Here is a 14,620-nt window from a genome sequence, read left to right as displayed (position 1 = left end):
AACACTCATTTTTGTAAACACACACACACACAATTTATATTTTACGTAATCCAGTATTTTTGAAAAAAGTAAAACTAATTTTGACAGTACTTTATTGACTTTTATTATACTACGAAAATGTCATTAGCTGTATAAGCTAAAATAGTAAGTGCGAGACCGTAAATTGAATTCGCGATAACTAATAACGCTATTTACATAAAATGAGATCCGTTTTAGTACAATTTCTTAAACTTTTGCGATACTTGGTGAGAAATTTTATCATCTAATTAATGTTAAACAGAAAATTCATATAACGGTTTTACTTTCCTTAAAGTTACGATTCTTTTTCCGCAAGCTAGTAATTTTAAATGCCTAAAAGGTAAAGTAACTACTAGATCAATCAACAAACAAGGGGTGAATTTCTTTCATGAACTTTTTCGGTAAAACTAACGCGAAAAAAAAATTACCCAAAACACCCATGGTTTTGCTCGATGGTGAGAGAAATGTAATTAAGCTGGAAGAATTTAATTAATTGGAAATTGTTCTTTCGAATTATTAAGCAAGAAGCACACCTTCTAATAGAAATAAAGTTACCGATGGCCAAATTTATTCCTTCTTTTCAACATAAACGTAAATTAAGTTATACTGAAAATGTAATAAAATCTCCAGATGAGATTTTTGTTAAATTATGTAAAAATAAAAAGTTTATTTAAAAAAAAATTAAAAACTACTTTTAAAAAAATAATTATTTTTATTAAAAATTTATTATATATTTCAATTGGTTCGGTTTATACACGTGCTTTTATTTACCAGGAACTTAATTTTAATTGACGCGCAAATTAGTTATAGAAATATAATAATTATTGTGCCATTTGTAACAAATTATACATGCTTTGTTTACAACTGTTGTAAAAAATCGGGTATTTCTGTAAAATTCTAAGCCTATATATACAAATAATAACATACTTATTGTATTGACGTATGAGCTGAAAGCAATATAGTATAAGAGTAATACACATTCGAACATTGAATTTTATTAGCTTTAAATAAATGCTAATGTAATTCCCTATTTTTAATTTTGTATTTATTTAACTATCATATTAATTTAGTTAAAATAGCATTAGATTTCTGAACTTGCATGTTTTTCTCCTAAGCGGATACCTATATTTATGGGGTTCCCTTGTGGTATCTACTTTGTTTTCTTGAATTCTGCACAAGATGTCAATCATTTTAGCTTGAAAATTAGGAAACTGGATTTCTATAACTGCAATTATTTATATAAATAGTATTATAAGGCTACTATAAATTCGAACCTAAAGCTCGGCACTGGCAAAATTGACCGAATCTGGGTGTCCAGTATCGGATCTGGAGACGAAAATCAGGATCCGCCAGTAGAGTTGAAATTTGGTGAAGGGACCATTTTTATTTGTCAACTTCACGGATGCTTTATTCGGATTAAAATTTTTTCGAAAAATGTTGGAGTTTGAAGTGCTTTTTTCATGAATTTTCTTCTAGCATTTGCCGTTCATTGTAAGTCAAATAATATGAATGCTATTCTATATAATTGAATAACATCAATAAGTATATTTTTAAGAATATCTATAATTTGCAAATTTCAAACCTAGTGAAGCGATCTAACTGTGCTCATGCAGTTCCGTGGGCTAACAAGAAAGGCCCACCAAGTTTATGAGAAGAAAAAAAAATTACATTTGTGTCATATTTACAAAATGGCATGAAACAACGAATTTTCAATATTTTTTAAACATTCTAATTCAGAGAGAGAGAGAGAGAAAATATTAAAGCTTATTTTCGTTCGATTCATTAAAAAGTGTTTTTTGAGCGCAAAACAAATTTCCGGCACTTAAAAAAAATAGACGTCTACCCGTTCCTCGTCATTTTACAAAGCCACGTTGCCTTATTAAACTCTGATGGATATGCTAGAATGATTTAGTGGGGCTAATAAATCAATCACGATCGCTCCCTTGACATCGGTTCATCAAACAAATGATGTATCGAAGTAAATATTATCTAGGGTACTTAATGACTGATCCGAAATTCGTTACGCACTTTTCTTGTAAAGTATGTAATTAAAAACCTTGAATAACTTCTAAACATTATCTATTGATGCATTTAAGCACTCCACGATTGAATCATTTTTTGATTTAATAATGCTCGCAAATTTAATTTTTAAATAAAATTATACTCTTTGCATCTGAGAGGTTTTTCAAACGGAAGCTGCTTATTGAGTAAGATTTTGAGAAATCTACTTTTTTCTTAGAGAGCTTCCTTTTTTATTTATTTATTACTATTTTATACAGAATAGGAAGTCCCGCAGTGGACTGATCGTTAAGACACGGTTCTCAGCAGATCACCGAAGTCAAGCATCACTGGCTACGGTCAGTGTGCGGGTGGGTGACCACTTGGATCAGTCTGCGTAGGGACCGAGGGTGTGCGGTATTGGTCCTCGTTAAACTGTGCTACCGTAAAGTGCTCGACTTCGCGCGCAGGTCGTCGGGCTACCGAAGCAGGGGTGCCATCCCCTCCGCAGAGGATCAAAATTGTGATGGCATGTCTTCGGATCATCCTCCGGGATGTTTCCCAGACCGTCGCCAATAGCCCATTGTGCAGCTCTAGTGCGACGTAAATTAACCACAACCACAACCAACTACAGAATAGGAAATTGAACCAAGTGGTCTCTAAAGTGTTTTGATGAGATAAGTTCATTGAATAATTCAATAGTATCCCATGACAGTTTTCCAAAAAACTCCTGGGTGCGGTTCATTCATTAGAAGAGAGAGAAATCGAATCGCTTCAATTTTTCTCGTAACACAAAGTTAAATAATTCTTAATTCTAAAATAGTAAAAGGTCACCCATTTATCGATTCATTCTTAACGAAAAATAAATGTTCAATGTTTCTTTTTCATTTTACACTATAATTTCTAAAAATAATTCAATAAATATCTTGTAAGTTTTGTAGTTTAGCATAAATGGCTTGTGTTAACGTCAGAGCTGGAACTCAGATTCAAAAGAATCTTGGGCTCTTTTGAATCCGAGGCTTTATGAGGTGTTTTTATTTTCTCTTACTTGAGCACCCAATGGGATGATGAGTGAGGAGTTCCGTAAATTGTCATGTTTAAAAAAAAAAAGACGGTTCTCTTAACTTGAATTTAAAAATTTAGTTGCTTAAATATTCGCTCACAAGATTCAATTTTTTTTAAATTTAAACCTTTTCTTAAATTTATTATAAAAAAGGCATTCATTTAGGTTGCAAAATTTAGAATATGAAGGGAAAGAAAAGAAGAAAAAAATCTACAAACGTAGGAATTTATTTCTGCCTAAGGAAATGAATTTCTTTTCATTTCAACATGGATGAAATCAAGGACATGGGTTGAAATCAAGGCTAGATATACAGAACTTGCGAAAAAAAGAACACAGTAAAACTCTCTTTTTACTTATTTATAAAAATATTCACATAAATTGCTCTAATTAAAATAATCCGAAAAAGTTTTTAATGAAAACAAACTGTAAGGCCATGCTATATTCAGAAATATAAATAAGTATAATTTTTTTTGTTAAATATTTCGGATAGAGTTGATGGATTACGTCTAAAAGAGTCGATAACGTAGAAAATGTATTAAAATGAATTCGAATCTTAAAAATAAAGGTATATTTCTTATTTTTCGACGTAATACGTATCAACAAATAATTCTATTTCTTTCGCGATGAACACTCTTCCATCTCTTAAAAAAAAAAAGGTTTTTTTTTTCCTTAACTATTTTGACTCATGTAAAAGAATTTCATCGAAAACAATCTCAAGCGTTAATCTCAAGATTAAGATAAGCGTTGAACACGTTATTAAAATGAATTCCGAATTTTAAAATAAGGGCAAGGCTTTTCCGATTTTTCGTCATAAAAATATGTACCTACAAATAATTTTAATTCCATCGAGTTTAACATTTTTATACATTAAAATAAATAAAATAAAATAAGTATTTTCTGATCTATTTCGGTAAATCAATTTCATCGAAAACAGTCGATAGACATACATTGTAAATTTATTAAAATTAATCCGAATATTAAAATTAGGACTAAGTTCTCCTTAGCTTTCAACATAAAAATACATATCTGCCAGTAATTTTAATTCCATCTCGATTAACATTCCTTTACGTAAAAACATACAATGAATAAAAGAATAAAAATATTAAAAATGAAATGTATAAATATTTTCATAACTATTTTGAATCATGTAAATGAATTTCATCGAAAGCAGGCAATAGGCATGCGTTGTAAATTTATGAAAATTAATTCGAATTTTAAAATGCGGACAAGACTATTAGTTTTTGACATAAAAATACATACCTACTAATAATTTTAATTCCATCGCAATTAACATTTTTCTACTTTGAAAAAAAAAGAAGAATTGAAAATATTATGGCATAATTCTGATACTGGTTCGAAATTTAAAAAAGAGGGACGCAATGGTACATATGAACATGATTTTAAAAAATTATAATCACTGACACAAAATAAATGTGTAAATAAAAAATTAACGGAAAATGATTTAAAAAATTACGTCTTCATTTATTTTTGAAAACGAACATTTTGAATATTAGGAACATTCCGTTATGAAAATGTTAATGATTTCTGAATTTTCTGAAACTGCGGTTTTGACAATGGGAATAACTCCCTTTAGTTTTTGAGATTCTTTTCTATACATATTTGTCTTCTATAAATGTTAATTGAGCTCATTGCTCTAAAAGCAAAAATAATTTTAAGATAGAACGAATTTAAAAGTTCACTTTGTTTAAACTCAATTTTTGGTTTTGAGTATGCAAATGAGTTGAAATAAAATTCTTGCTGAAGTTTTTAGTGAAATTTTGTGCAATCAATTGGTCACTTCCCTTTGTTGCAAAGGAAACGTTATTCGGAAATGGCGAGGTCAGTTCTCTCCTTCTTGATTTCCTTGCTTGAAATTCTACTTCCGGTGACAAACAAACTTAAAGGACTTCTCGAAGGGACAGCATTCTGTGTTTCAAATCAGTTTTATTTATATTCTTAAAATTTCTAAAAATAGGTAAAATTAAATCTAATCAACGTTCGATATTTTTTGTCCTTGCACGGTATTTCAATAAAAAAAAATTTTAAAATTATTTACAAAACATAATGGTTAAATGAAGGACTTATAATGAAACAGTGCCTAGCCAAAAATGAAGTGAGTGGGTAGAAAACTTATGAATAAGATTAAGGATGAAATAGGAATGCTACCACGTAAATCTTCAAAATAGAGAGTTCAGAACTTTTGATTAAAAATGAACGTATCTTTTTTATTAAAAATATTTTGTCGTAATTATGATTTTTTCTTTTTTGCGTTTACCAATAACTTATTTTTTTAAAAAAGAGAGGAAATTTATACCAATTTTATTTTACATACTTATTTTTAGACATTAAAAATGTCGAAAGTGCACAATTAAGCATGTCAACAAATACGTCCTCTCTAAAGTATTTAAAAGGGAGTAAAACTTAGAGTATTGATTGTTTAAGTTTGCTTTTAAATTAAAAATTGAGCATACTCATTATTCTCATAACTACCATTTTATACGTTCTTTGTAGACTTTTTTTCAGCGACAGTACAATTTATGATTACATCTTCATTTTATTCATTAATTTTTTTTTTTTTACTTTGTGATTTTAAATGGTTTTGACTACCGCGGCATATAAATATTTCAAACGTACATGTAAGAAAGAGAATTGAGAATCATGCGTGGATATTTTTAATTTCTTGCAAAATTAAATATATATATACATATTGGAATTGGAAAATAGATGATTGTCATTCAATTGCAACTGGAAGAAATCTTTAGCTTAAAGCGTAGTTTTTTTTTCTGAAAAAAAGAAATAAGTTTTGTCACAAAAAGATATTTACTTAATTTAAACAGTTTTTAAAAGCATCTTCACCTGAGCAAGAATAACAGGTCTTTTATGCATTTATTTTAATTTTTTCACCGTTGTGATGGTTGAAATGTTCTTGAATAAAACTAAGAGATATTAAAGCATAAATTTTGATGCCACTAGAATTTTTTTTTTTTTTTAAACTTCGACTATATTTGGCAGCTTTAAAAGAGGTATAACTGCATCTCACCCCTTCTCTAAAAAGTAAATATTTCATGAAATATTTTTAAATAAACAAATAAAATAAATGTGATGTTACGGTGAAAAATATTGTTAATATCAAATTTAAGAAGTCAGTTTTCGTCAGCATTAATATACTTTTACGTAAAGTAAAAATAAGTAACGAATGAAATGTAATGAAGAAAGGAGTAAAAATAATTATATTCTAGTTTTCGGCCTATTCACTTTAAGTTTTTATATTAACTATACGTTACTTGTAGTTTTTACCTAAGAATTATTATCACATTATCTTTCGACAGTTTTTTTTTCAAAGGTGAACCTAAGCTCAAAGAAAAATTTTATTACCAAAATGGAAGTTAGGGGTATTAAAATTCATAAGAGTTTCTTTATTATTATTAATATAATTTTTGCATCTATTTATTACATCTATCTATTCACATAACTATGTGTTTATTCTGTAAAATCTTTAATTCGATTTCAAATCTTGTTCAAATATTTTTATTTTTAGGAAAATAGAATTATTTTGGTATAATATAGCAAATAAGATCATGGTAAAAGTCGAATAAATTTCGGATGTCTCAAATTTCTAGGTTAATTTATTTTTTTCCTCCTTGAAATATTTGCTTTATTAGTGAAACAACTTAAAAATAATTTGTTTTTATTTTCATACAAAGGGACGGTTATGTTGATTGTATCATTTTTGAATCAGGCGAGGCAAATTTCTCTGAGGTGGCGCTGCGCGATATTTTCTTATAATAAACAATCAGACGACTCCAATCATTCAGCAATGTGATTGTTCCCTCTGAAAGTGTTCCATAATTTCCTTCGAATTTCCTGTGAGAAGAGACTGCTTGATGTGTTTCCATCCATTGTACTTTCTTCAGTGGAAAATAATATTATAATATTTTATTTATAATTTATTTTCGTATTAATTTTTAAAAAAATCGTTTGCACCTTAATTTATGCAAAAATTATTTTAGTTCGTTCCATGCAGGCGATAAAATGATGAACACAATGTTTTTAATATATTTTATAATTTTTACATTATTATTGAACTTGGTAAACGCACAGAAAGATCCCGATCAAGGGTATTACGCGTATGGATATGTTGATAATGATTTGCGAGGAAATTATTGTAGTGGTAGAAGACCTCAACAATGCTGTCCTCAGAGAGACGATACTTGTACAGTACCAATACTCGGAACTGTCTGTTACTGTGACTTATTTTGCGATCGAGAAAATGGTGGTGACTGCTGTCCAGATTTTGAAAATGTCTGCTTAGGAAGAGCTGTTCAACCACCTGAGTTAATTGTGAGACCACGTAAGTTTTCAGACTTTGATTGCTCATTTTTTGATTAATTTGAAGTATTTTTTATTGTTTCTTATTTCATTTCATAACTTGAAATCAGAAATTTCAGAAAATTGTTATAAATTGTGTTTAGAGCTGGTTACAATTTTGCATAAAAGAATTCTGAATTGAGTTAGAACATCTGCATCAGTTAATGCTGTTAATATTATAATTATTATAATTTTTTTTACAGCCTGTAAAAAGGATTAAAAACTGGTAACATATATTAGATAACAACCTAAAGTTTTTTTTCTTTTTTTTTTAGATTTAGCTTTCACTTTGATTTTACGAAGACATTCTATCATTTACTTCCACAGATAAGTTTCGTTTGAACAGTTAATAATATTTGGTAGTTACGAAAAATATTTGGTAATAAGCATCTACAATAGATTTTTCCATAGCTTTTCTATAACATAACGAGTTATTTTTCATTTTTAGCGAGAGAGAGAGAATGATTTAAAATTTTAATTTCAGTGTGGTCATTTAAAACGTTTTATACTTTTTACCTATCGGTAGTGCAGTATCGTGATATATGAAGCTCCGTGATAATAAAAAAAAAAAAGAAAAACCTTAAAATAAATTTATTCTTATATAATAGCTGCTAACTAATAAGGCTGTTGAGATAGTAAAGTTTGCATGCAATTTTTATGTTTAATCTTAGTTTTTGAAATTTCAAAAGAAAAAAAAAACATATTTTATCTACTGTGATAAAAAAAATCAATTGTTCAAATACATGTATGAAGATCGATTAATTAGGCAGTTGCTCTTATAGTTGGCGAAATATTTAAATTCTAGGCTGTTTGTACCCCCGGAAAAGAGAAGATTTATTTAGTAAAACCAGTTTAGATTAATCTTATTTTCAGGAAGATCAAAATATCCCTTAATTATTAAACTTCAATAGACATGCATACGGCTGTTTCTTAACTGGGGAAAAAATTAATTATATTAAAATGTAGTAAAAGCCTTTATTTTACTTTTTAAAACTGTCTAGTAATGAAATGGTTTCACAACCAGTTTTTTCCTTTTCCGGTGTACACACTACACACACCAATTTTAATTTTCAGAAAATAGATCCTACTTTTACGATTATATTTTGAAACCATTTTGTAAATGCTTTTTCAATGACTGTATAATGGCAGCACAATTCCTATTCTTAAAACCCATTTGGCGTCGATGATCTCATTTCTAAGACATATCTTAAAATAATGACGAATTTTTAAGTAGTACATGTTTCACTACCGTTATTTTTTATTTTTTTTTTATTTTATCAATAGCTAATTATAAATGAAAATTTTTTCCCACCGCTTTTATTTTTTTTCTTCAGATCGGAAGTAATTCTAATTAATTTACTGTCAAAATATTTTTTTTATTGAATTAATATTGTTCAAAATTTAGATAAAAGGTAAAAATGAATAATATGTACTTATCACAAGATTTTCAAAGTTATTATATTATGAAATGATCTATTATAGCTGCTGCTTCCTTTTGAGGGAATCCTTTTGAATTAGCTTATCTCCTTATTGATCATAATAATCACTGCAATCATCCAATCATGGGTACTGGTTGTTAACTGGTAGGGGAACCCAACACCATTGCAAGAATAACACCAGTTTATTGCCAAACATCCGGTATAGTCGGATCTAAGATAATGTGATAGAAATTTCAGTCATAGGAAAATTAAATCAAGTTAATTTTAAAATAATAAATTTAAAAAAAAAACTCGCTCTATTAACTTAATTTTATATATTGTTTCAAAACAAAGTAGTTGACTTTCACATTTTTTTGATACACTAAGAGCCTTAACCTCCAACTGGCTCCGCTCGCCAACCCCTTAATTGATTGTTTTTCATAGTCATTATTCTTTTCACAAACACAGAAATTTTTTTTTCTTCAAAATATGCAATCATTGTAGCTTTACGTGAGAACATTTTGTTAAGATGTTAATCTTTATGAAATAGACGATATAATAGACTAAATTTGAAAAATTATCATTTGTACTTTCTGGCAACATCTCTCTCTCTCTCTTTTTTTTTTTTTGCTTCTTGTGAATGGCATTTTTTTGAACGCGAACTTATAAAATGAAGAAATAAAGATCTCGTGAGAAAATTATTTCTTTTTTCTACAACAATGGATAATCCATCTTTATTTAAAAAATGTTTTAAATTTTAAAATGTTTTCTTCAAGCATTTTTGCACATAATTATAAAATTCGTTTGTACAAAGATAATTCCATGCAAAAAATAATTTTTAATTATTACTTATTTTTTATTATTTTATTGTAAGATATACAAACTTTTACATCATTTTAAAGAATATGGTTTTATGTCGCAAAATACAAGATCTGAACGAAATCGGTGGAACAATTTCTGACAAATCGAGTTTTAAATATCTGACATTTTTAAAATTTGATCTCTCGGGTACTATTCGACCTATTTCGTTCAAATGCTGTATTTGGCCTTGTAAAATTATATTTTTTAAAGTTACGTAAAAAGTTGTAGATCTTTTAATTCAAAATTGTTGAATTATTATTAAATAAAATAATAAAAAATTATAATAAATCATAAAGAATTATTAAAAATTATTTTTCGCTTGGAATTATTTTTGAATAAGCGTATTTTATTATCGTGTGCAAAAAAGTTTAAATCCAGTTCCATTAAAGAGGAAGTTAGGAAATTTGAAATTTGGATCATGGGAAAATAAAAAAAGTGGGGGTCATATATACTATTTCGAATCAGTTTTGGGTGAAGTTTAGGCGCAATATATTGGCAGTGGAAAAAATATGTAATTTAGATTTGATATTATCTTTACATGATTCCTTGAAATTTAAGTGAGAGTTAAAACGGGAACTATATTCACCGGGCTGCCCACTGCTACGCTATTTGTAAAACATTTTATCGAGACACTTATTACATAGATAATAATTATAAACAATAAAAAAATTAAAGCTTTCCATTGGTAATTTCCAGCTCTCATTTACACGTAATGGTGTGAAAAATAAATTTACAAAACGAAGAATCATTTATTAAAACATTAATTTAGCTGCCACTAGAAGATGTTTTCCAAAAAAGCGTAGGAAAGTGAAAGCCCTATGCATTCACACAAAAAAATGATCACAAATTTAACACCACTTTTTTAATATTATATACTATTACTTATATTAATTTAAAACTTTAATATACATTAAAACCACATAGATCGCTAACCTCAAAGTTTCATCACAAATAAAAAGAAACATGATGGATGGGATAGGGGCCCAGCTCAAATTTCAAGACAAGACAATATACATTAAAACTTTTCCAGCTGTTATTTTTGCGAGATTCAACAGGGTTCGTACGGTCCTTAAACAATTTAAAAAGTGGTAGCAAAATTATGAGAATAAAATGTAATTTAAGTAGCTTTTATTTACCACTAAGCTTAATTATTTCCATGTATCTAGTCATGAAATCTGTATCATAGATAATAAAAATAACATTTCAACTTCTTTATTCATTAAAACCACTTTTTAATTTTTCTAACAACCGTACGAACCCTGTTTAACCAACCAGGAGCTACAGTTTCCTTTCAAGAACACGTTCTTGAAAAAAAAATGTATACCAATAATTACCGATTTTCCGTAAGATTTTATTTATATAGTTACATAATCTATCATTAATATCAGCATAAACTGCTATTCGTCTGATATGTTTTTGCCTTCAGTTAAATTTTAATACAGGAATATTTCATTGACATTTACTACAGAGCAAGAGGTGGCTTTTTCATAGAATTTGATATTTAATTTAGTTATATGTTTGTTTATTGTATAAACCATCTGATACCTAGTCCTAGCGTTTCGATTTTATTGTGTACCTGGGCCGCGAAGCGGCCCCTATCCCATTCATCTGGAATTTTAGAACAGTTTTGGTTGAGCAATGAGGTAAGCAGGCAATGGAGTTGCTTTTATGAATGTTTCAAGTTCTTTGCTTGAATAACTAAAAAGGAATCAAAAATAAATTGAGCAGCTTACTCTAAACTGTGTTTGTTTGATTTTGGAGTTGTTCAGAATTGTATCAGCATGAGGAAACGTTATTTTCAGAAAGGTTTATGAAATTATTTGTTTTGATAGTTATGATATGAGGCGTCGGAGGTGAAATGTGCAGCTATTGGTCTGTAGTTTTTATCTTTGATATAATTTTAAAATTTAAAGATTTCATTAAAATTTGCTGTTTTACATTCTATGGCTTTATCGAAAAAATCTGCGTTTAGCTTGTATATATGCTGTGATAGAGTTGAAACCATCTGATACCAGGGCTGAAAGTTCATATATATCATGACGGAAAAGAGTAAGAACTGGTAAATAAAAAAGGATCATTTTTAGCTTTTTTTCTTCAGGAATAATAAAATATACATAACTACCAATTTTTTTAACGTATGCATTTTATCTATTGAATTGCCTTTTCCCCCGAGCAAAAATTAATAGAAATAAATTGTTTATTGTTAAGAATAGATTTACTCCACCCGAAAATTATCTAGTATTGAAATAGTTGTTCTACTACCAGCGTTTTCTCTTTTCCGTCTCGTTTTCAGGCCTGTCTGAAACTATCAATGCTCTGTCAAATTAGACTTTCGATTCGAACATATTTCCCAGAAGACTGGAGGGGATTTTATTTCACTTAGGAACACTTCAAATAGAACAACTTGAGTTTGCGATGGTTTCGTATGAGAGCTAAACTTTTAAAAGCAAATAAATAAATAAATATGTAAATAAATAAAAAAAATTTGGTTTTTACTAAAAAAAGCGTTATGCTCACTTTCAAATGCATGTGACCCAAAGGCATAAAATTTTGTTCTCGGGAAGCACTTTCTGTTTTCAAATTTTTCGCAATTCTACCCAAATACAAGAAATAAAAAAAACTAAAAAAAAAAACTTATCGAATGCTGTTTTTCCGCAATGGGACTTGCGAATCAAAGTGCTATACTGCTGACTGTTCAATTTGGTTCTCCAGGGTGTTGACGAAGGGAAGTTTTCTTGTGGAGGAGGGGTAGATTCTCAATGTTTATTTACTTTAAAAACTGTGTTTGTATAATTAGCAGGATGATTAATTTATATTTATTAAGTGAATGACGCTTTGAAAGGAATCCACCCATATAAGACATATAATTCTCATTTGCTGTGAAGGCATGCACAAACCAAAGAGATTCATTTCATGCGTTTTTAAAGGTCACAATGGGAAACTTAATTTTTGGTTATGCTATATTATATCAAACTAGGCACACATAGATATATGGCGAACTAATATTAGTACGACACGATATCAATAATTTAACACGAAACACACATGCGGTTTTGTACATCTTTGTATTACTTATGTTTTGTGTCTTTCGCCATTAAATTTTTGTGCTAACAAAGCTTACAACGCACCGTTAAATCTTATTACCTTGATTACGTACATATTGATAACTTTTGCTCTTTCTTGCTTTAAATTTGGCGCAGACGCTTAAAAATATCGATTTATTAAAGTCATATTAGATTTTTTAGACTAAAAAATAAAATTTCACATCGAGTAGAAACGAATCAGAAAGAAATAGCAATTAAAATAATGCATTTAAAATATAGCATTAAAATATAACATTTAACCTTTTTTCTTTATGTACATCAATTATCATATCAAATGTCTCGGAATTAAAATCCCGGTATTAAAGAAATTCCATGAAAATTTCAGAAGTTAGAGTAGTGATTACAAGTTACTTTTTTTTTCTTCCCAAAAATATCCTAACATAATAAAATGGCGGAATACAAAGAAAAAAAATGTCATGAGCAAAATAATTCTAAATAACTTTAAGGAATGAAAGCATATTCAACATTGAATTGCAATTTACATTATGAATGAACTATTATTATTTTTAATAATGACGCATATAATTTGACATTTTGTACAAAGCGTAAAATAAAAAAAAAGGACCACTGAAACGGACTGAATAAATTTTGATCTAATGAACGGATCTTCACGTTCCAGAACTAAATCTAAATGGTTCAAGAGGGTGACCTCAAATATGCTAATTAATGAATGCAGACAATATTTTAAATTACGAAATCAGACACAAAAATGTACTTTCTCTGAATAAATATAAATTTTTTTCATCGACTTCGGATATCTGACCACCAAAATATAGGGGGTAGCAGCAATTTGGGAAATAGGATTTCCCATACCTTGGTCAAGATAGCAATCCAAAGTTTTGAACTTTTATGTTAGTTTTACTTTTTGCGTATTTCACCCTATCTCGATAACTATTTAAGCGTGTTGAAAAAAGTTTGCATATAATTATAAAATCCGTTTGTCTCAAGATAATTCATGCAAAAAATAGATTTTAGAAAAAAATTATTATTACTTTTTATTTTAGATTTATATTTATAATTAGATTTATATTTTTATATTTAGATTTTATTTAATAATAATCGAAAAAAATTAAATTATAAAGCATGCAATTTTTACGTTTTTTTAAAGTACGTAATTTCATATGGCAAAATACAAAATGTGAAGGAAATCGATCAAATAGTTCAAGAGAAATCGAATTTAAAAAAAAAAAGTAGTATTGTTAAAATTTGATTTCCCAAAAATTATTCAACCGATTTTGCTCAAATTTTGCTTTTTGCCAAACTTTGGACAGCTCTCCTGACCTAATTATTGTGACCATATTTCCCAGATTGGGGCTACTCCCAATATTTTGGAAGTCGAAAATCCAAATTCGTCGAAAAAAGGGTATGTTTATTTAGGGAAAAAGCTTTTTTGTCTAATTTCGTAATTAAAACTATTGTCTACACTAATTAATTAGCATATTTGAGATCACCACCTCAAACCATTAAGATTGAATCCTAGAACGTGAAGATTCAGACTGGTCCATCTGACCTTATAATAGGTTTCAATCCAGGAATGAGTTGAATATCGACCTATGAGAAAATATTAATTTCACATTTTCATTTGAATAAATGATCTGCTATTCTTAACACTTGATCAGTTTTACTATCATAGTACAAAAGGGATTTTATGATTACAATCAAAATAAGGTATTCATATTTTGAATAGATTATCGTATTATTTTTGGATCATCTGTAAGCATCATCAATGAAATAAAGCACGCTTTTTTAAAATCTACCTTTATTAATGGCGGGGGGTGCTTAAAATGTGT

At 28.5% G+C, this 14,620-nt stretch overlaps 2 protein-coding genes across 2 annotated transcripts in view; one reads left to right on the top strand and one right to left on the bottom strand.

Annotated features, from left to right (window-relative positions):
- The window catches only part of LOC107438845 (histone-lysine N-methyltransferase SMYD3), an 83,448-nt gene that overhangs the window by 44,432 nt on the left and 24,396 nt on the right, over nucleotides 1-14,620 (bottom strand). The gene's annotated exons all lie outside the window — the stretch shown is intronic.
- Nucleotides 6,880-14,620, top strand: part of LOC107438844 (tubulointerstitial nephritis antigen-like) — a 58,039-nt gene continuing 50,298 nt past the window's right edge. Inside the window, exon 1 of the mRNA XM_016051229.4 lies at nucleotides 6,880-7,430. Within this exon, the coding sequence (XP_015906715.1) occupies nucleotides 7,112-7,430 (319 nt within the window). The 5' untranslated portion in view covers nucleotides 6,880-7,111. The remainder of the gene's footprint in view (nucleotides 7,431-14,620) is intronic.

This window comes from Parasteatoda tepidariorum, chromosome 4, assembly GCF_043381705.1.
Source record: "Parasteatoda tepidariorum isolate YZ-2023 chromosome 4, CAS_Ptep_4.0, whole genome shotgun sequence".
NCBI lineage: Eukaryota > Metazoa > Arthropoda > Arachnida > Araneae > Theridiidae > Parasteatoda > Parasteatoda tepidariorum.
Note: the sequence above shows the minus strand (reverse complement) of the source record. Positions and strands in the feature narration are given on the sequence as shown.